This window comes from Bombus pyrosoma, linkage group LG12, assembly GCF_014825855.1.
Source record: "Bombus pyrosoma isolate SC7728 linkage group LG12, ASM1482585v1, whole genome shotgun sequence".
Taxonomy (NCBI): Eukaryota; Metazoa; Arthropoda; class Insecta; order Hymenoptera; family Apidae; genus Bombus; species Bombus pyrosoma.
The window spans coordinates 12,458,254-12,481,019 of record NC_057781.1 but is presented as its reverse complement, the minus strand read 5'-3'; the positions used below and the strand labels follow the sequence as shown (position 1 = coordinate 12,481,019).

General features: G+C 37.1%; 2 protein-coding genes, 1 long non-coding RNA gene and 3 other non-coding genes across 13 annotated transcripts in view; 3 read left to right on the top strand and 3 right to left on the bottom strand.

Annotated features, from left to right (window-relative positions):
• LOC122573369 (tyrosine-protein phosphatase 10D) overlaps positions 1–16,056 on the top strand; it is a 55,834-nt gene extending 39,778 nt beyond the window's left edge. For 3 of the 6 annotated variants that reach the window (XM_043739624.1, XM_043739620.1, XM_043739623.1), the window contains exons 13-19: positions 1,951–2,143; positions 2,868–3,036; positions 3,500–3,752; positions 4,216–4,473; positions 5,082–5,466; positions 7,119–7,208; positions 8,464–16,056. In XM_043739624.1, the coding sequence (XP_043595559.1) occupies positions 1,951–2,143; positions 2,868–3,036; positions 3,500–3,752; positions 4,216–4,473; positions 5,082–5,466; positions 7,119–7,180 (1,320 nt within the window). In that variant the 3' untranslated portion in view covers positions 7,181–7,208; positions 8,464–16,056. Of the gene's footprint in view, positions 1–1,950; positions 2,144–2,867; positions 3,037–3,499; positions 3,753–4,215; positions 4,474–5,008; positions 5,467–7,118; positions 7,209–7,965; positions 8,311–8,463 lie in introns of those variants that run through there. The other 3 variants (XM_043739622.1, XM_043739621.1, XM_043739626.1) reach the window with 3 other exon arrangements.
• LOC122573373 lies at positions 12,687–21,408 on the bottom strand. Of its 3 annotated transcripts, XM_043739638.1 has the most exons (7): positions 20,789–21,408; positions 19,996–20,076; positions 19,647–19,869; positions 19,123–19,234; positions 18,338–18,570; positions 17,578–17,815; positions 12,687–17,439 (listed from the first exon to the last, which is right to left on the bottom strand). In XM_043739638.1, exons 3-7 carry the CDS (start codon positions 19,686–19,688, stop codon positions 17,249–17,251), a joined length of 816 nt encoding a protein of 271 aa, XP_043595573.1. In that variant the 5' UTR covers positions 19,689–19,869; positions 19,996–20,076; positions 20,789–21,408; the 3' UTR covers positions 12,687–17,248. The 3 variants fall into 3 exon arrangements, with proteins under 3 accessions (XP_043595573.1, XP_043595572.1, XP_043595575.1); XM_043739637.1 differs by having other exon boundaries at positions 12,687–17,070; positions 17,206–17,439; positions 19,647–21,408; XM_043739640.1 differs by having other exon boundaries at positions 18,362–18,570; positions 19,647–21,408.
• On the bottom strand, positions 20,538–20,610 carry Trnaa-agc. Its single transcript has one exon. It is a non-coding gene; the product is annotated as a tRNA-Ala (tRNA).
• On the top strand, positions 21,040–22,552 carry LOC122573375. Its single transcript, XR_006318726.1, has 2 exons — positions 21,040–21,165; positions 21,400–22,552. It is a non-coding gene; the product is annotated as an uncharacterized LOC122573375 (long non-coding RNA).
• LOC122574000 lies at positions 21,943–22,065 on the top strand. The gene has a single exon (XR_006318861.1). It is a non-coding gene; the product is annotated as a U5 spliceosomal RNA (small nuclear RNA).
• Trnap-agg lies at positions 22,402–22,473 on the bottom strand. The gene has a single exon. It is a non-coding gene; the product is annotated as a tRNA-Pro (tRNA).
• Positions 22,553–22,766: the final 214 nt, after the last annotated feature.

Genomic DNA, 22,766 nt, shown 5'->3' with positions numbered 1-22,766 from the left:
CGGAAGTCTATAATAATTTTTGTGGAAACATTATCGAATGGTGATCGACTTAATTAACGAATGGTAACGACTTAATTAATAAGTTGCACATTTTCTACGTACATACAATACGTAATTATACATGTGTATGCGGTAGTATCGTTGAGCAAACGCGTTGTCGCCAACTTACATATTTACCTTATTCGCGTCGAACGTACAGATTGCTTCGATCTGTAATTAACTAGAATTGCTTTCAATTGATTTTTCTATGATTTTTCTACGTTAAACGAAGCAATTGGAAACGGCAAATACGAGAATAATAAATGGAAGCGATAGGAATATCGTATCATTTTCTAACGCAGTTCTTCGATCCAAGTAGCGCGCATACAAATATCAACGTAACAGAAGGAAATCCAAATGCCATCGAGAAGACACATGCTTGTCGGTTATGTGAAGCATTTTTTCATTGCAAATCGAGCGATGAGATGCGATGCGTCATCGACATGGCGAATGATATTGCAATCGAGATGTAAAATAATTAATGCAGCGCGTTACAACTCGTTGGCTTGCAAGATCACGAACAAACAACGCAAACGACCAAGAAATACGTATTCAAGACCAAGATACATCAAGACCACGCATAAACAATTAGCGTTTCTGCGATCGTTGCGTTATATGCGTTACACGTATATGTGTGGTATATGCGTCTTGGCGTGCAACAGTCGATGGGCGAGCGTGCGTGTTTCTAGTTGTCGTTAAAGAGACGAGTTAACGAGGCCGAAACAAAATATTCGTTGACGTTGTAATGGTGAAACGCGTAGAAATGAAATAGGTAGCATCTTTGTGCTACATAGAAATACGATCAAATGCAATCGTAAGAAATACAGAATTGTAAGAAATATCGTATAAATAGCGAATCGACTCAACGAGGAAACTCTCATTTGACAGTTGAGTTCTACCGATAGCGATCGTCGTACAATCGTCGTAAATAAGATGATTGCTAATAACGAGTCTGATTTCGAATACGACGTTAATCCTGAAAAGTATAGTTCGTTCCATATTACGTATAGTTAAGTTTTGCTTACGATGGAGTTGAAGCATTTTTCTTTCAGTTTACGCGTTTGTCGAATGTGTCTTTTTTCTTTTTGATGGAACACCGATAAATGAACGTTGACGTACGATTACTCCGGTTATACTATGGATGTTTTAAAAAATTGGATCGCGAACACAAGAAAAATAGTTACGCAGGTAATAATTCCTCGTTCTTTTGCTGTCGGTCGTTACATAGGGCATATAATTATATCGTTATACGGTACACAGGGTGAACATAACAGGACCGTACAAGTAATGTGTCCACCTAAAACGTCTCTCGGAATTCTGACGATGGAAAAAATGTTTCCCGCGTAATGCGAACAATACGAAAGGGCCGAGATCAATATTTTCTTCGAGGATGTTCTTTCCGGAACTTTCAAAGTTATTCGTATTTGGATATGTGAAAGATATGTAAAATAACGCGATATTGAAACGATCTTGAACTTGGAAAATTAAAGTTTTACGCGAAAGCTATATCTAGTAGCTCTAGGCAGCCTGTGAACGTAAATAAATGTAAATAATTACTTTATAGATAGTAATTGCTGTCGCGATACCGATGATCCCTGACAATCCTGAAAGTCCGTTTACGATTAATTGCTAAACTTTGTTTCGTAGCACCGCTCTTCTTTAAACGTCCTTTCCTTCTTTTCTTTTTTTTTCCTTTTTTTACTTTTTTGCAGTCTACTATAGAGGATAGACCGTTGAAACGTCAGTCTTTGTTGACGCTACGAACGTCATCGCTGTAGTATTGGTCGGGTTAAACCACGTGGGTATATTTCTCTGGCCACAATTTCTCCGGCGTTCGTAAATCAGAATCATAAAAAAACGTGATGGAATTAGCAAGACGTTGATGCGATTCGATGCGTGTTTGATTCGCAGGTGATGGAACCTTACTATCCTTTCAAAAACGGCTCCGTGGAGGATTTCACGATCGGTAGCGAGAATTGCGACAACAAGATCGGATACTGTAACGGGCCATTGAAGTCTGGATCCACGTACAGAGTAAAAGTTCGAGCGTTCACCGCGCCGGACAAATTCACCGACACCAGTTACAGTTTTCCCATTCAAACAGGTGAGAATGATCGTGCGAAGATGATGTTAGGAAATTCTTCCAATTTACGGAACGACAACACGGCAAAGACATAGTTTTTATGGTTCCCAAGGATTCCGTATACGTCATTTTGCCTCCTTCGTTGAGAATGTATTTTTCTTTTACTTTGTCTCGCGTACAGTCTTCTTTCAAATTCGACATTTCGATTAAAAATCCATTCCACGGGAGTCTGCTTGTTGTAACATAGCGCTATATAGGAAGATTGCTAAATTCATGCCTCGTTATTTCATGCACATGTCTGCTCAAGGATTGCTGCTGGCAGGTAAAGTAATAGAAATAAACAAGGTTGTTACAAATAATTAATTATAAATTTCAAAATCCATTACAATTCTAAATTAACAATCTAGATGAATAAGACGCAGTTCCTTTATTAATTTATTATCTATTATTAATTTCTGTTAAGTCTCGCACGTCCTTTGACATTTCCATCTCGTCGTATTGATTTTTGCATTTCCATTCCTAAATCTCTTTAGAATGGCTAACGTATTTAATATTTTGATTACGAAAACGTAGAAATAATGGTATTATATTTTCTGTGGTGCGCGATTCAAATTCCGCACGATAAAAGCCAAACATAGGGCGCGCGCTTATAAAAACTTATACACGGCGAATAGTCGTAATATCTTAGACTGAAATCATTCGATAAACAGAGTTTTCGATTGAAATTTTGTCGTATTCGAAACAGATAAGGACAATACGGCCATCATAGTTGGAGTCACGGTTCCAATAGTACTCTTATTGACCTTATTGGGCATTGGACTGCTGGTGAGGCGAAGAAGAAGTCAAGGACGTAAAACGACTGAAACGAGGACCACCGACAACTTGTCTTTACCAGATAGCGTGATCGATACTAGGCAAGTAGGATCACAAGTTTTAGGTATTTTGATGAAATCAGTGCGTTAGTTATGAGCAACGATTCGTTTTAAATTTCTATATTTTCTGTATGCGAACTAGAGGGATAATGTGCTGTCAAGCTTAATATAAATTGATATATTATTTGTACCGTACCACGTAATAACGATTGATTTCTCGATTTAATTTGAACGAATAATTAAAGAAAGAACAAAGGCAGGAAGCGAGGATACGAGTCAAGATATATCGGCAAACTGCCCAATTCTAATTCTGTAATCGAGCAGTTGCGGTGTACGAAACTTAAGACGATCCTCGATCGGAGAAGAGAAAAAAAAAAAAAGATCGAGTTAATTTAAAGTCGTCCAAAGAGCCTTTCATGTTCGATTTATCGGATTTATTTGTTAAATTGTCAAGCAAAAGTAAGGTGAATTGATGATAAGCGATAATCAAATCTCTTGCTTACAGTCGGCCAATTAAGATAGAAGATTTTTCGGAACATTATCGCACGATGTCGGCGGATTCTGATTTCCGTTTTTCGGAAGAATTCGAAGAACTGAAGCACGTCGGAAGAGATCAACCGTGCACAGCTGCAGATTTACCGTGCAACAGGCCAAAGAATCGTTTCACGAATATTTTACCTTACGATCACAGCAGATTTAAGCTGCAACCTGTAGACGACGAAGAGGGTTCTGATTATATTAACGCCAATTACGTTCCCGTAAGTTTGAACTTGTCTGTCGCATTTGGAATTTTGAAATTTAAAGGATTCACGCGGTTGGCAAGATGAAAATCCGATGAAAATTATATTTAAAAACACGATGGCTTATAAATAGCTATACCGATACTTGCGACGTTACGATTGGAGTGAACAACGAGTCAGGATCTAGCGGATGAAACGAGAAGTGGTAAAACATCGCACCGACGGAACGAAAACAAAGAACGGACGATATGTTGACTTTCAGTATATCGTGGCTCATTTTTCAACGACCAGTTAACTCATCATGCCCGGCCTAAGGATTCATCGATATCTTCGTTGCTTGCTTATCTTGTATTTTAATATTAAAAATGGATAGTATATCTTAGCTTATAGACGATCCGCGTTACTCTTTGAAAAAAAAAAAAAAATCGATAAACTCGAGCGAAGATAAGATTTGAAGTAATAGGCATATTTTATGCACCAGGGTCACAATTCTCCAAGAGAATTTATCGTCACGCAAGGACCTTTACACTCGACTCGCGACGATTTCTGGAGAATGGTGTGGGAAAGTAACAGCAGAGCCATCGTGATGTTAACGAGGTGTATCGAGAAGGGCAGAGAAAAATGTGATCACTATTGGCCTATGGATACCCATCCTGTTTATTACGGAGACATTTGCGTCACGATATTAAACGAAACGCATTACCCCGATTGGAGTATCACGGAATTCATGTTGTGCAGGGTAAGGAAACATCTGTTGTTCCTATAAGATTCTTTCTATATCGTATCGTGTATGAAAATAGAAAAGAAAAAAACCGTATTATCGTTCTACGTTTCTCAAAGATAATGCTTTTACAACGATATATAATTTGTAAAACGAAAGCGATCGACTCGTTGAAATAAGACGAGATAATATTATACGTATATGTATATATAGGCGATTCCTTATGAGATAAAATAAATATTTGTTAAAAAATGATAGTCCCACTGCGGAAAAGTAAGAAAAATAAGAAAGACAAGACGTGTATGTGTTTCATCGAGGTGCACGTCCGTATACCTTTTAAGCGACCGATACCGATAGTTACGGAATAGTCTACAGACGAGTAACGTTAAAATGTGATAATCGGGTACCCGCTCTGATCATCGCAACCACGATTAAAACACGTACATCTTGTTTCCTTTATCTTTTTAGCTTTGCGTAGTCGGTTATTATTTTTGTCAAATATCTATTTTGTTTGCTTCTTTTTAGAAAGATAACGCTTTTCGATTATCTATAGAATATGTATAGAGAAGAGGGAGAGAGAAAAAAGGAGCAAGGAAAAGAAAAATAGGTAAACGTTTCTTCGACAGGGTGACGTGAAGAGGGTCATTCAGCACTTCCATTTCACAACGTGGCCGGACTTTGGTGTTCCGAGTCCGCCTCAAACGTTAGCCAGATTCGTTCGGGCGTTCAGAGAGAGAGTTAGGCCAGATCAAAGGCCTATCGTCGTCCATTGCAGCGCAGGTGTTGGTCGCAGTGGTACATTCATCACCTTGGACAGAATACTTCAACAGATTTTGGTATCGAAGTACGTCGACATCTTTGGAATAGTCTGGGCAATGAGGAAGGAGCGTGTTTGGATGGTACAAACGGAACAGCAATACATTTGCATACATCAGTGTCTTCTGGCAGTGCTGGAAGGCCAAGATATGACAGGGCCACCACGGGAGATTCACGACAACCAAGGTTTCGAAGGTGAGTTTCCATTTTTCAGTTCCATAATTTAGTAATTGTAGCGAATTCGAGGAAGAAGCTTCGTTCTTTGCAAGATAAGCAGGGATGTGCGCGTATTAACAACTCTTCGACATTCGTGATTAACGTAAATCAGTTGTAAATCAATTGAAAAAGATTATATAAAATATTTTCTATGACGAAAAGCGTCATAGAAATTCAGAATCCTAGCAAAATTTGTAGAATACGCACATCCCTAGCAACGATGCGATATACTTTGAGCATCGAGTATACCATGTGTTGGTTATATCTTATACGTTAATAGAAACGATGCTCGAAGGAAGATCCGCGAAGTAAAGAGTTACTTCTTACAATGGAAATTTAAGTTAACGATGTTTGAGTCGGGGAAAAATGCGAGAATGTTGACGATAAAAGTTTGCTCGACTTATTTCCTAAATACAATTCACCTTTGTAAATGATATACATTTTCATATATATAATAAATAAAAGTACGAGATTTTTTAATACATGTACATGGTATATCGGTACGTTAAAAACTCAGGTACAGTTTATCTCAAAGTATGACAAATAAATGTGCAGGAGAGAAATTTTCATTGAAACGTAACTTTGGATATTTATTACTTTATTTCGTTGGACGACCGATGCATTTTTCTCTTTTGTGTGAGTTAAATCGTTACGAACAGAGAACAGTAGTGCATGAGTGATTCGCAATGGACGAAACATCTGCCAAAGTGCGAGATATGCGCTTTGGAGGAGAAAGTGAATCCATAATTTTAAAATTCCCATCGTAATTTTTTCGTCTCTTGATCTCGGTAATTTACAAACTCGAGTTTTCATCGACTAATTATTTTTAATATCAGAAATTACTGAAATTACATTAGCAACGAATATGTTCGCTGCCGCTCGTAAGTATGCGGACGCTACTTAAACGGTCGATTTCTGCAAAGATAGATCCGATTAGACGAATGTTACCAAAGTATATGATTTAACGGTCAACTTTCTCTTCGACATGTACACTTCAACTTGCATTTAAAGAAACTATTCGTTATATTACGTAGGCCCGTTAATTTTGAACAGGTTTCTCTATGTTGTATACGGCCGAGGATGATGAACCGCTTAAATAAGAGAACTGCGTAACTGTGTAACAACAATTAGAGAAGTTGAGTCACAGATACCAGTTTTTTTTTAAATTAACGTTACCCCGTCGTAACATTCTACGACAGCTTTCATAAACGATAAGATCGTTTTGGCGTCCCTCCATTTGTAATTTTACAATTAAATTACATTTTAGAAAATACAAGCGAGCGTTCGCAAACTTTCGAGCGGTAGCTCGAATTAGCGTATAAATGGTATTTTAGTAACGAGCAAGATATAAAAAGGAGGAAACTATTAACGATTCGGGTATGAATCGTAAGAGGCTTGGTGGTGGTGACGGTGACGGTGTGTAGTAATGGTTTTGACTTTTATGGTTTCTTTAACATTGGAGAACGAAAAGAAAAAAAAAAAAAAAGAAAAAAAAAAGAAAAAAGGAGAAGAAAAGATATATTCGGTTTTGTGTCACGTGCAAAAGTGTTTGTTGCTTTTGGTAAATCGTATCACATGCGTACGTAGTGAATCACTTCCCTTCTCCAACCTCGTAATCCCTTTGAATCCAGGCAAGAATCGAAGCTCCGTTGAAAACACAAAGAGTTCTGCTGAGGATGAGAAGGAAAGGTGACCCTCGAACTGCGATTCCGGCGTCGATGGTAATTTCTGATCCTCGCTTATTTCATTTTCGACCTGTTTTCTATTTCTCTATTGTTGTACAGCGTGTTGCATGCGATGACTAGTCTTACCCATGCACGTGGCATGAAAGCTAATCGGTAGAAAGTGGCACGTACAGGTTTTGAAGGTACAGACAACAACGATGTTGATCGATATACGATCCATTTCAAGAGTAAACATCATAGACTAGTTGGACTAGTTGATATGAAATTCATAGCGAAAGCATGTAACCAGAGATCCTTTATATATTTCGTACACTTTACAAAATTGCATCTGCTATCGTTTTGATTTCTAATGATCGCGAGTTTGAATAGCAAACAACAAAATCCTTTTGTTTTATTCTTTTACAGTTTCGCTATTCTTCAGTTTCAGACGCTATTCTTTGCCATCTTTTTCTTCAATTCGTAATCGCGATTTTATCCTATTAGCTTTAATCGGTTTAATAGACCGTTTGCTTTCTTCGTTTGCGCGGGAAAATTATACGAAAGCTACCTCGTGCGAAATAAAATGGCAACAACGATCGAGCTTCGGAAATTTTCTTCGATCCGTTGAATCACGGAAATTCTTTTCAATGTTCAAAATTGTCGTTTCGTGCGCGTCGTATAAATTTATTACGTTTCGCTGACAGATAATTTATAATGTTAAACGGCTGATTTCAAGTCCGAAGACCTAACCTGAAACCTATTCGTAAACAACTTATTATATTTGTAAAGGAACGGAACTTTTACTTTTTCGTAGGCGTTACATCTTGTTTGTACAGCGTTTTTGCATGACATTCTCGGGGAACGGTATCGCGTAAAAGGAGGAATAGCGAATAGAATCGCTGAAACGTCTACGAGTTAAATATATTTTGCGACGCGAAGCTTTTACGGAGAAGAAACTGTAAAATTATCTCTTGGCGACCTTAGCGACAAGCAGAATTTTTCCCATCAGTGACCGAAACGTGCAACGGTGAGAGATAATATTACGGACAATCGCTATAAGTAAATTATACGTGACTAATAAATCGCTAATGAAAAGATGAAAAAAGCTAACGTTATTTCTCATTTATATAACAAAGCCACCTGCCACACGGTATTACATTAGTTTGCTGCATTCAATTAAACAGCTTTACGATTGGTTTCTATGATCGCAAATAGCATGATCTTTCATTCGGTTTAAGCGTTTAAGCATTTAAGTTTGGAATTGAGTAAAATTAATCAAACGTTTCATTCTCGTTCTCGTGTATTTTTACAGACGACGAAGGAATAGCAGAATCAGGAATGTGATGTTCGGATACCTCGTCTCATGCAGGAACACGAGGATATTTTAGAGGTATCTTGAAGAGGTGCAGCGCACCGTACGAAGAATAGTATTACGATGATACGTACGTAGCGTGTTATCTAAAGCTTGAAAATGGTAATGAAAGCGAGGGTTGTAAAAGCGAAGAATAATCGTCGACCGGATGATTTTCGTTCGGTTCGTTTCGATCGATAGTCGATAGTAGATAGTCGATAGTTGATAGTTGATAGTTGATAGTTATGAAAGTTAATTCGCTAATACGATAGCACGAAGCCATACGATGCTTGTAAACGTGCTCCAAACGAGAAAACTGATTAATCAGCGCTGGACGTTAAAAGAAGGAGGATGCGTGTTTCCTTCTTTAGCGACGACTCGCGACTTTGCTTGGTGAAAGCGTGGTCGCGCGATGTTTCGCGCGAATGGCAAATCCGTTTATACCGAACGAAAGTATCAACGATTCGATGTGACTGATGTTTCACGAATGGCTGTCGAAACATCGGAGCGATAGACGTGTCTTGATCGATCGATGCGAAGGAAAACGTTATTCCTATCTTCGGCGTGGTAGACGACGACGTAGTTTACCTTTGTCCGGACATACTCGACACGTTCGTTTCGCGAGCCACGTAAAAGGAGGAATTTCGTTTCTTAAGCAAGTTTCGACGCAAGACGTAGAAAGTAACTGGCCAAGGAATCGAATTGCGATGACCGAGGTCGAAAATGGACAAGGACGCTGAAAGGGCCACGCTCTGACGAACGACGATGGAATTCTCTGAAATTTTTCAGACGTAGATAATTCGTAACACGCATAGAAAATTCGATCGAAGGCAGCTGTACACGTATAGCTTTAAAAATGGATCGTTTTATCGAAACATACTGAATCGAAGGTAGACTAAAAGGGAATAGAAAATGCAGCAACGACGGTGTTATTTTTCAAACGATTGTTCAAAGACGGTATGTTTCGGCAACAAGTATTCGCAACGAGAGAACGTACGACGATCGCAACGTACGTTCGATCGTCGATCTGTGTCTCACCGTGTAAATATAAATCGATGTTTTATTTTCCACTTAATTAGACGATTTTGACGTATTTTCGATCTCGATGTCTCGCCGAGAGAATGTCTCTGCGTCGATTTTCATGTCGACGCGATCGATGCTCGTGTTTAGGTACCTATCGTGATGTAGATAAGTCCAGGTTGCATATCTTAAGGATTGTAAGATGCGTATCCCGCACTGGGTTGCCACCGTTTCGATCGAGACGTTCGGTTCGCAACAAATCGATTTTCGTAAGAAAAATGACAAATGCTGGAAAACCCTGATAAATCCCACGTTCTTCTCGTTTATATGTTTTATAGACGGATTCCACTTATTATTAAATTTTATTTTTACTTTATTCCGCGTATAATTAAATAAATTAGACGCATCTTTCTCTATGTAATTATCGCTTTTATTTTGTTTTTTTTCTTTTTTGTTCCTTTTTTTCGTTTTTGTTTGTTTCCACTTGTATAAATTATTCCCCGTTGATCAATAAACTTTTACTATTATTTATCTACACGCGCTTTAAGATGATCCGCGAAACTATGATAAATACGTGGCATCTATTATCAAATCTTTTGCCTGTTTCTCCAACGCTAAAATTCCGAAATTACGTTGTAAATTTAAATATGACTTGTTGGGAACCCGACGAGAATTGACTCTGCGAACAACGATTGCTGATTCAAATCGCGAGTGGCAACTATCCGTCCAAGGGCTGTAGTAGAGACGCAAATTAAATGTAAAACGTTACCTAGAATGGAAAAAAAGGGAAGGTCAGAGACGCGAGAGAGAAGAACGATTTCCTTTTTTTTCCATGATAGGAAAAAGACACGTCAGTGGGAACAAGAAACTCGCATCTTCGTAGAAATCATATCACTTTTCGCAAGAATCATTCGACGATCCGTATAATATACATATTTACTTATTAACAGTCGATTCGAAACGACGATCGCGATATCGTTCTGAAGTTAATTATAGCGTAGATCGTGAGACTAATTCGTTGAAAGGAAGGAAGGAAAAGAAAGAACAGAAAGGAAAGGAGGTAAACCAAACGATCATCGAACCGTGAACAAGTCTCTTCTATGCGAGAGTTTCAAGAACAAAACTTTATACAATTTAGACGATTAATAGGGCTACGATTTAGAGGATATCAACGGCCAAATGTCCGAGGAAAAAAAGTCAAATCTATGACTCGTTATTAATTTCACATACCATCGAACTGAATGGAAATGAGTACGCATTAGGCGTAGTTACTTATTTCTAAAAGGATCGCCAAGTATTATTAGTTTTATACGATCATTCATCTGATCAAAGACTAACCTATTTATCCTGTTTCTTTATACATATACGTATACCTTCTATTACACGTCAATTCAAGTACACGTATTTCGTATCTTTTTTTAACGATTCTTATAATATTTTTCGATATTAGCGATAGAAAATTCTTAGTTACCAGTAACGATCGAATAAGTAGCAAACGTCGAACGACGACGCGTTTAAAGGTAGAGTACTTAGAGTGGGATTTGCTCGATGCTACAAAGTCGCGTACTTAATTTTCTATATACAGGTGAGGCAAAAGCAAAGGCGTGATCGGTAAATTTTTAGACGTTTAAGAGCAACAGGGAAATCGATTACCCGTTTTCCCCGTAGTTAATGATTTGCCCGTAATGATTTGCCCGTAATGATTTGCCCGTAATGGTTTCCCCGTAATGGTTTCCCCGTAATAGTTTCCCCGTAATAGTTTCCCCGTAATTGTTTCCCCGTGATGGTTTCCCCGTAACGGAGAAAGAAAAGAACCGACAAAGGGATTGAAATTCACTGCCCATATGTATTTTTGGAGAAACATTTTTATATCGCTTAAGCACATATGTAGAACGATTCGTAAAACACGCGATCGTACTTGTATCAGAGAGAAAAATGTCCGATCGACTCGTTGTTCTTTTATCGATCGGTTGGTGTGCTCCTCGATGTTTTACATCTTTCGCGTGCACGCATTTTTCTATCTTTAAATTTCGCGCAAACGCCTGTAGCTCAAATACTATGGAAATCCTTTATCGCGTAAACGGAATACAAATTGCAGAGAAGTACTTTAAAATCATATAATTTAATTGAACTTGCACGATAACTTATCGACTGATAATATCGATGAACCGTCGTAAACGACAACGAGTTAATGATTACCATCCGATCTGCTTTATTAGTAAATATTAGCAAATTTAACGAGTTACGTGTTACAGATTATAGATTCGTTTTCTACGATTTTGCAGTTTACGTCGCATAGAATAAAAGTGCAATAGCGTAGAATTTCATTTCTCTTTTTACCAAATTTGTTACTGCGGTGAAAGAGGCTTTATCGGTATCGACCATTTGTAACCTTTGACTCGTTAAATTTCATTGATAGCGTTGTTTGAATCGCTATCGACGATATCGGGGTTGATCGTTAATTAAGAAAATTGCCAATCGATTGCCAAATGCGTTAGAGTATTACAAAGTGATAAGACTAACATATACATATATAGTCGAATTTTATTCCGAGCTTGTCTCCTTTGTAACAAACGTCTCATCGCTTCGAATATCCTAAGATGTCGTAAATATAATTATACTCGCTTATATTTAGCAAACGGAAAAGAACAGACTCACACGCACAGGCTAACAGATCGATAAAGAAGAGATCGATCGGACAACTGCAGTTTCCAATCCATCGAACTTACTTCTTTGCTATACGTATTGTATATGTGTAACAGTATGCTGTACATTTGCGCGCATATATTATCAACCGTATCATCGATGTTTCTCGTCTAGGTGAATAATTGTCGAGTATCGATTAGATTAGGTTTTTCATTTTCAACGTTTTGATCGACGGATCTTATTAATACGATCACGGGAATAGGAAATAATTCTACGATTTATATGTCTTTTCTTTTCTTAAATCTAGAAACTGATGCAATCTTGTTGATCGTAAGATGCAGGTTTTATAACGCGTTTCAATTGGTTTCCTCGTTGAAAAAGTGCTTGGATACTTTTAACAGATGCTCGTAATGTCATCGATTTACCACGATCGTGGATAATTTTCAGTAAAATTTATCGATCAATGTTTAAACGAACCTTTCCCATTTTTATAAGTATGCTGTCATTAAGTTTTGCTCTCTGTCTGTCTGTCTGTCTGTCTCTCTCTCTCTCTCTCTCTCTCTCTCTCTCTCTCTCTCTCTCTAGACTCGTTTCTTATGGGAACATTATAATTTTCACATTTCAGTAAAATTCTAATGTGATAACATTATCGATTTACAAAGAAATCTTCGTGTAAATATGGTAAGATAAAAATCGAAGCAAAGGATATTATTTTGTTTCTTCTTAGGATATCGGAAAGCCTGTAACGTAATAATTATTTCCATGTATTAAACTAAATAAAAAATACGTGACGTATATTACGAAATTAAAGGTATAACGTAACGAATTTCGAATAAATCAATTTTGCTAATAATATTTTACCGCTTTTACGTTGGGATAAATTTACAAATCTTCGTCGTTATCGAATCCTATATCGTTAATACGACTTTAGTTAGCGTTTAACGTGATAACAGAGGAAAGCGGATCATAATATTTGCGAACTGATTGAAATTCGGTTTCCATTGAAACGTGCACGTATTCGCGTAAAATTTTCCATTACATGTGATAAAAGTTAATTAGGCAATTATTTGACAAACAAATTTGATTAACTTGTACAGTAATTATTATATCGCAATCTTTTATTAAAGATTATTGGCTATATGTATGTATGTATGTATGTATGTATGTATGTATGTATGTACATATATATTTGCACTATATTATATCTCCGATTCAAAGGAGATATCGTATCGCTTGTGGAAAGGATTACACGCTTCGTTACTGTTAACAATTCAAACTAAATGTCGGTGTATCGCTTTCATTGGATCAGCTTGGGAAAAATCGTGAATCGGTTTCATCCGTTCAGGTTGTCAGTATATTTGCAACGTAATGCACGAGCGATTGAAAAATTCGGCGATTGCCCGTGCGAGTGTGTAGATACCACCGTCACAATGTAACATAAGAACGATCTATGTATATGTATATCTCGTATATCTCGATTACTCTATACTAAAGCGTTTAACGTTTCGTTGTTATATTGCGTTATATCGTATTATTTTTGTACGAGAGAAATAAGGAAAAATCGTTGGATAAATTTTGTCTGTTTAATTGCACAAGCATCGTATTTGAAATATTCTCTTATCGCTGTTTTACCGTTTATCGCGATTACCGTTTCAAAAATATCAAAATGTAAATACCGCGCTTGCGCGAATTCTAAAAATATGCAACTTAATTTTTATTTATCGTAATTAATATTTTCATTGAAATAGATTTACTTGCAAGTGGACGAAATTTATCGAGCGATTCGACGAAAATAAATAAGAATTTCATTGGAACAAAATTCATAGACCTGTCAAATGTTTCTATATACCGAGATTAATTAGAGGATGGACGGTGCGAGGTGCAAGATTTTCGAAGCATCTCGTAGCCATATTTCCAAGACATATCACGGTCTAAAGGTACTGGCCATCAATCGAATTGAAATTATTTTCGTTTTTACGGTGCTCGATTCCAATGTTTCTAATCTCCGTCGGAAGAAAACATTTTTCTCGTTCGTACACAATTGGTCAAGGGACACCAGCTAACCATTAAGAAGATCGAGCACAGGGATATCCGGTGTGAAAATTGCGTTGTCGTTGATACAATGAATGTGTTATTCTGTGATAAATCGTAACTGTCGGCCGAGTATGCAACATTCTATGCAGTTGTGTGTTGGAAAGATGTTTTGGTTTACACGGATGATTAATAACGATGATAAATAATGTTCGATCGATCATCGATTCGTGCCAATTACTTTTTAGTCGATCGATAAATATCCAAGTGTACGGTGTAAGAGAACGACGCGGTTGTATAATAAATATGATACGATAACGCGCATTATCACTGTTGTACATAGTATGATAATTAGGATAGGATGGAAAGATATATATATATATATGTACGTTTATATTTTTTAAACAGCGCGCACAAATCACAGATCCGTTAAATACCATGAAACGTGCTTAAATAACTGTGTCCGCGATTAAGTTGAAGACGTTAGACGATGTATAGCTAGTCTATTGAAATTATGTTACCGTTCAAGACGAAACTGTGAAAGAATCGGTAAAATCTCTCAGACAAACCGATCTTTTCGAACGAAGATTATAAAAGGCAAGCTAAAAACAGATCCCTTATGGTTGTAACTAAAATTATTATAAACGAATTAAAGGATTCACACGATGCTCGTAGATCAGCTCTGATGGTAGTAATGTTGTCTTTATTTCAAATCGATCGTTTCTATAACGCAGCTGCACGAAAGTAAATTATATTTTATTCTTGAATGGATCATTCGTCGTTAAATCGTTGAAACGAACGATTTTCGAGTACGATCGCTTGTACAGAAATATTTGCTTCTACACAAATATTTGTACAGAAATATCGGTTAAAAACGTATACTTTGGTAATATACTAATTCTATTTTGTCGTAATATGTATTTTTATACATATTATAACATAAACCTATTAAACTCTTTGCCTTATCACATTTTAAGTCACGCTCGATCCAATTCATACTTTTAATATCGAATGCGTTGTCGCGTGTACTTATTAATTAACTAGTTATTTCCACGAGTTATTCATTAATTAATGATCAACGATAAATGTATTTATTTTCGATAAAACTGCACATTATTACATCGTTGTCGTTGTCATTGATACATCGTGTCTTCTTTACTCAATACGATCCAAAGCAGTACCAATAGTATCCGTTAAATGCCGGTTGTTGAGTTTGGATGAGAAATCGATTAAATCGAAGATTGACTTTTTCATTTTACGCGCAAAGAAGGTTAAACGCGGATTATACATCCGAGTACATGTATAACGTTTCGATGTTATAGCAGCGAATAGCTGACTACTCGCGTAAGTAGCTACTAAGAAATCGTAAGGCAAGGGGTTAAATAAGAAAAGAATACAGGAAGTTTAATCGCAGCAACGTACGAAATATGAAGCTTTTGTTGCGTGTGGGAACGAAGTATATGTTTAGATGTGAAAATTCGCGGATTTTCATCGAGCACGTGCCGCTATAACGGTTTCCTTTTGAGGCGGCAGCGGCGAGATTTGCGTGCGCAAAAAGGAAATTACGTAAGCTACGTAGGTCTACGTTCTTTCTTTTGTAAATATAGAATTTTGTACCAGCTGCCAAAACAGCCGATCCTTGGGGATGATTTTACGAATCATCGACTCGTGCGATTTCTTTTAGGATTCGTGAAACTATCTCGTGATAATTTTGTCGTAATGCTACCAGTAAAACGCGTTAATCCGTATCTAAAGAAATGGTACAGCGTGCGGAGTACGAAGGGACACCGGTTGTCTCGCAGAAACAAAACGAAAGACGAAATATGCGTACGTAATAAATATGGTTCTTCCAATAAACTAAAGTTTCTTTCTTTCCTTAGTTTTTTCAATAAATATACATCGTCTATCCTTTCCCGATTCTAAGTCTATTTTTAAGTTCTTTTTAAGCTTAAATATGCTTTAAATATTTAAATATAACGCCTGCTTTCATCCTTCCAGGATGAGGATTTTGCTTTGAGATCTTTGCCGATCTATTTGGACGTCGTTGTTCCTGGTATATCGCGTTTATCGTTACTCTTTCTTTAGAGCGATAATCGGAAACGGAGGGATTTGATCATGAAAGAGAAAGATTTTTTAATACGTTAATTTGAAATTGTATTAATTAGAAGGGGACGTTGCTAAATGTTGTTAATGAACAGAACGTTGTTACGTAGCAACTAAAATATAATAATAAGTAAAGTAATAGCAAGCTGCTGAACAAAAAGTTTGCGCCGCCGTTCTTAAAATTCAACGACCTGCTGAGACCGATACGATCTGCAGACGAGCCTGAATTCTGAAATTTAGGTTCGATCGATAGGAACGTTAATAAGGAGAGTTTTATTTTCTTTCGATTAAATTACGCGAATTTGGAATGCGTTGGAATTCTTTGATCAACTCGTTAGTTGGATAATCTTAGTCTTATTCCAAGCGTGTAATTAGATAAAAGAATATGCCCAAGTAATTTCGATGCAAAGATAAGAATAAAAATTTGTTCTACACGGAAAATGGTCTACGTCGGTCCGAATAAAACTGACGTGCTAAAAAATGCTACGCAATGAAATACGAGTAAAGTAAACTTTGTTTTGTCGTTTTCTTTTCTTTTCTTTATTCTACAGTCGCGTTTACACGTATCGAAACGATTTCCATAATATATCATGCATTCGCAACCTGTCGATTGATTTTCGATAACGCTAAAGCTCGAACACCGAACGAGACAAAAATTTTTACTCGTCGATTCTGTGTTACAATTATACAGGTAAATGTATTCGTCTGTTTTTCTTCCGTTTTCTAAATGCACCATACTCGATCGTTTCGTTTCACGTGCCGTCGTATCTGAAAAATACAAATGAGAGTGAACTTCGTTACTGTACGAGTTAAATACGACGACGCTGCAACGAATCTAGATACGTTTAACATCGATTATAATTACTACTGTAATTGTAATATAGCAAACGAAGCGTTAATTACTAGCGTTTTTTTATCGCGTATCGATACTTGGAACGGCGGCGACTTAAATCGAATATTCAAAATTTGATAATTTTTGCGGCGATTCGGTGACTCGCGTCTGTGGCGATGAAGTGGACGTCGACGAAGATAAATTAACCGTTCTTGAATTTAATGGCACTTTTGGAGGTAGCGAGCTTATTTTGTCGCGCGTCTTTAAGTTAGGCTCCAGCGTAGCATTTCCACTTTGTGGTCGTCCTGAACATCGAAAAATCTACGTAAATACCACGTAAATAGGCGCGGTGATTCACGATTTTTACGCGAATTTTTATATCTCTTATATTTCTACGAATACGTGTTAAAAGTTTGCAGCAAATTTTTTTTTTTTTTACTTTCCTCTCAACTGATTCAGCATCCTTGAAAAAATGCCCGGTGCGTTTTCTTCTATATGCTTTTTGTCATCATTGTCCTCGTTATTAGGATTGCGACGCAACATGCGGCTCAGAGAGCCAGCTCGAGGATGGAACATTTTTTTCGGCGACCCATCTTTGTCCACTAGCTTCAGCATTCTACCTAAAGAGTTGCTCTTCTCTTTTTTCGCTGCGTCCTCGCTTTCCATAGTTTTAGCCGGATTCTGAGAAAAAACATTTGAAATATCATTCGTCTTTTGTTAGAAATATATCTATACTATCGTAAATCTACGATCTAAAATCACTCGATCGTTTTATATGTGTGTTATGAAAGAGAGGATTTAAAAAAGTTGCAGAGAGATGATGGTTTCGATTTTACAATAGCTATTCTTATACGAGTAAAATGCAATATTATTTCTGAAAATCAGATTAATTACAATCAAATTTCTTTATTTATCGCGCCCATTTACTTCGTATTTGCTGTGCTTGTAGTCGTATAACTATAGCGACGAGTTTCGTACGAATAACTCGCTGTTATACTCGAATCGATTATTCGGCTAGTTGAAAAAACTCGAGGCCCGTCTTCGATAGGAACTTGAAACGAAAAATGTTCTAGTACGAATTTACGTCAAATTCCCAAACAACATATAACTCCTTTTCCGCCCAATTATTTTTCACAGTTCCCCTTTCGTTAAATGTCTATCTGCTCCTTTCTATCTGATATTTCGTTAGGGCAAATAATATACTTTTTGCGGTGTCGAGTTGCTTACGATATCGCTATCGATATCGAGGCATGATTTATCCGCTACAGGTGTTTGAGAGCGCTGCTTAAACATTTTCCCCATTCGATTAAGCGTAGCAGTCTTCAATTTTCGGGCATCTTGTCTGACAGTCTCAGTCCTTGACAGTCTTTGCGTTAACTCCGCGGACTCGTTAACTCCATCCTTTTTCTTCGCAGCACCTTTGTCTCCGTCCGAACCTAAGCAAACAAATTAAACCGTTCAAGTCGATTTACCTTCAGATTCTCCAACAGATACGTATTAATTGCTCGACGGAGTATTTTACAACTGGGCCCTACAACCTGCAGGGTACGCTTAATTTTAACGTACGTTCAGCCATCTTGCAAGGTAAGTTAACGCTCCCGCTAAAAGCAAAATATTTCATTCTTCGCTTCGCATCGTTGACATTTTTTTTGTTACTTTACGTCGGAACAAATCACTAATAGGTTTTACCACGCCAGATAAACAATATACAATTTAACCGCCCGATATTATACGAGTTAAGATAAACTGGCGTACTACGAGACAAATTCTTAGCCGAGCTCGTTAATCGTTTGGATGGTCAATGGTTAAGATTAATTCAAAGTTTTCATTTCGATGTCGCTGTCGCTCACGCGGATGTCAACCAGTCGTTATTTTAAATCCCGCTGCTTTTCCCTTTCACGCGTAATCCTTCTTTCCTTGAAAAGCTTAACGTTCTCCTTTCGCGATAAACGATTGACAGCTTCTTCCGTGTAAATCAGTTTACTTACTCGATGTGGTCCGCAACACGATCGATCGCGAATCCTTAATTACGTCCTGTTGCGTGGAAGAACGATTCGTCGAACCGTGAGATTCGTCCAAACCAGTTGCTCCTGCCGTAGCCTGTTAAATTAAGCTTCGTCTTTTTATTTCGTTTCTTAGTTGCGCGGTCGCGCGATAAATTCTTTTAACGAATCTTTCGATGATTCAGGTTTTATCGTCATCCTCGTCATTCTATACCGGTAAATGGAAGCCACAGTTCTCTCGCAGCCGGCACGATTGGTAGTTAAATCACGATCGTTTCAAAAGATAGAATCGTAAAGTAGCATTATAGAAACGAATAGGAATAAATTTAAACTCTGTAGCTCGTGATGTTTAACGCGATGAAAATACAAGATGGCAATATAGTTGATATTACGCGATTCGATATAATGGCATTGAGACTTGTACCGTTTGATAATGAGAATGGAATAGTAGAAAAGAAGCAAAGCAAAAAAAGCAAAAGTGTGATTGACGTGCAAAAGAAGAGACTTACTGATTTCTGTGCTTTTACTCCTTTCTGAGCAGCGTCGTTCATTTTTCGTTCGTTTCTTTAGCCAACGAACGGAACGCGAATCCGTGAAAGTAATCGAAAAAGATTGAAACGTGGTTGCGTTTGTTTTTTCCTCGCTTGACTTTTTGATTGACGATGCGCGTCGTTCATGCCTCCGCTTCCGTCTCTCCGATGTTGGTTTTCAACCTCGAGATTTTCTTCAAAGCTTAAACATTCGCCAACAATACGTTAACGTTTCCATTCTTTCGGTGTAAATTCACGAAACGTGCACGAAAACGTGGTTGTCAACGTTGTCGTCTCACGACATTCTATCGGTAAAAAGTAATTATACCTCGTCAGAATCGATGTACGAGCGTTTTCCTTTTTCATCCCTGACCAGCAATGGCGGAATGACCTTTCATTGTTTCGCGAGCTGAAAACGTAGTAGATGGTATTGAATATATTTGCATTATTAAGGCTTTTTCGCGTCAAGAATATTTATATTGCCCAGATGACAAGAACTTTCATTACAGTATCTACGCTACATTTTCTTCCATGTGAATTAGCATTTATTATTTTATTTCTGTGTACACGAAATAGAAGATTAGATAGATAGAAGAAAGCTGTTCGCGGCAATACGCTTTGTTCGATACCCGGAGAATAAAATTGGTACGATTTTAAAAATTAGTACGATACGATGAGTACTACTGTATGACTGACTCGCTTAATGTATCGCTGAATGTATTTGCGTGAAATTGTCTCTCGTCGTTCGTCAAAAATGTGGGGTAAAATATTAATGTATAAAATAAAGTGTACAAAGATTTGAAAGCTTTGATATATAAAAAGTAAAATTAGACGATATATTATTTAACAAATAATATATGTTCTGAAATATGGAGGCGCCGGGTATCGATCCCGGTACCTCTCGCATGCTAAGCGAGCGCTCTACCATCTGAGCTACGCCCCCAATACGAACGTAATTTTTATTTGACGATCTTCTAGTTATTATTTTCCTTTATACAAGTTGTAAAGCTCAGAGTCGCATAAACGTAATTTATCGAAGGTGTCGATATATTTACGCCGGTATTCAGCGTACACGGCAAGATACGAGGTCAAGCAACCACAAGAAGACGCTTTCGTCTTACATCGCTACGTTCGTTTGTGGCTGCAACGCACGCTTCGCTACCGACAATGTTAGTAACGCCACTCGTCATGACAAAAACGCGTAACATCGAAAACGGTTCGCTACTGTTTCGTGGACAGGTTCACGTTATTTTACAACGATCGCTGCATGGACGCTTACTGTCAGTATCGGCAGTTCTATTATGCCTAATACGCGTCACAATGTACGTATAATGTGGACAGTGGGTCTTAGATTGCATCGTTTCTATATTTACGATCATGCAAGCATTAGCAATGTCATGTTTGATCTTGATAGAACTGTGATTCACTCTGCAGGATCGTCGTCATTCCGATCGTATTATAGAATTTGTGTATGCCGAAGAGTATACAAATCTTAACGGTAACTATAAAAGCGAAGTATACAGGCATTTGAACGACTATGAAAATTCATTGACATTGCTTGATGCTTTTTTCGTGATTCGACGAGCAACAATTTGTTTACGGCGGGATGAACGACAATTTCAGTAATTTCTTCGTCGATATAAATTTTAATCCCGCTAAAATATTAACAAGTCCGCAATATTGTCAAAATAATAACGTACATATAGTATAATCGGTTGTCACCAATTTTCAGACGTAATTTTCTTGAAAACGAAGCCGCAAACAAATAATCGTTATCCTATATTTTTGATTTATCTTTTCATAAGTAATTCATCGTTGTCATCCTATACTGTTTGTTCCGAAACACACTCTATAGTGGAACAAATGAATTGTTCATAGATGTAATTTCGTTATCATTAAATTATTGTTTTATTATCATGTATTTATCAAGTTACTTTTATTAGATTTTGTAATCTACATTGAGGAAAAACAACTTTTGTACGTTATCCCCTATATAAATATTAAACAATCGAAATTATTTTATTTCAAACAATTTTCCCATGAATGAAACTGTTTATATAAGTACAAAAATATTTTAAATAGAACATAAATATTTTGAAACAATACGCTGTCATTAAAGTTATAGTATAGTAAATAAATAAATACTTGATAAAGATTTTAATGTTTCGACGAATTATTGTGGCGTAAATGCACCAAATTTTCACCAGAGGGACACGTTTCTCACTTGCGAAAAGGGCACTGGCGTAAGATAAATTTCAACGTAAGGACGGTGCCTATACCTTCGTTCCCCTTCAAATAACGTATAAATCTTTCGCCTTTTACTAAAGATTTCCGTGGAGGGGAACAATTGATAAGTTTATAACTTAATTTTTTGTTATACCCAACTTAGGTTGGGTAATTAATAATTCAAAGCATAATCAGTTGAACGATTATTATTGCCGAGAGGTTATGCGTGCGACTTTTTCCACGCATAAACAATTTAATAGAGACGCAGTGAAAGCGAAGTTGTTGTGTATATACGCCTTAAGTATGTGTATTATAAACTTTGACCAGAGAGAGGAGTCCCAACTGGTTTCACGACGAAAGCAGTAGTGAATAGGATATACGTGATTGTTATTTCAATCGTGACGTTTGTCAAGAAAGAGAGTTTTCAAGTAAAAACTAGCAATCACATAAAGAGAATAAATAAAGTTTATAACCATAATTGTGTAACAAAAAAAAAAAAAAAAAAAACGGGCTCGTCCGGGATTTGAACCCGGGACCTCTCGCACCCTAAGCGAGAATCATACCCCTAGACCAACGAGCCGCTATGTAGTCGGGTTGATCGATAAATATTATAAGAGTGAACAGTTATATTGTAATATTAATAATAATAAAATAATTGCACAATTAATGGTAAATTCGGTTTGACTTCGGGGGTCGACTTCTTCGTGTTGTCGAACATAACGTTATTGCCTTTTTTGTTTGTCATCTAATAGTTTTAGGTTCAATAGTTTTAATATATATATATATAATTTTCCTTAGAAAAACAAAATTGACCCTCGCATGTCGTCCAGGCATCTTCGTCTAAAAAAATAACATCCTTTAATCATGTTAAAT

Coding starts and splice junctions, on each gene's coding strand:
- LOC122573373 (XM_043739637.1), bottom strand. CDS start 19,688: ATGAACGACGCTGCTCAGAAAGGAGTAAAAGCACAGAAATCA. Junction 19,235..19,646: donor GAGTAAAAGCACAGAAATCA/GTAAGTCTCTTC, acceptor TTAATTTAACAG/GCTACGGCAGGAGCAACTGG. Junction 17,440..17,577: donor GATGCTGAATCAGTTGAGAG/GAAAGTAAAAAA, acceptor TTCGATGTTCAG/GACGACCACAAAGTGGAAAT.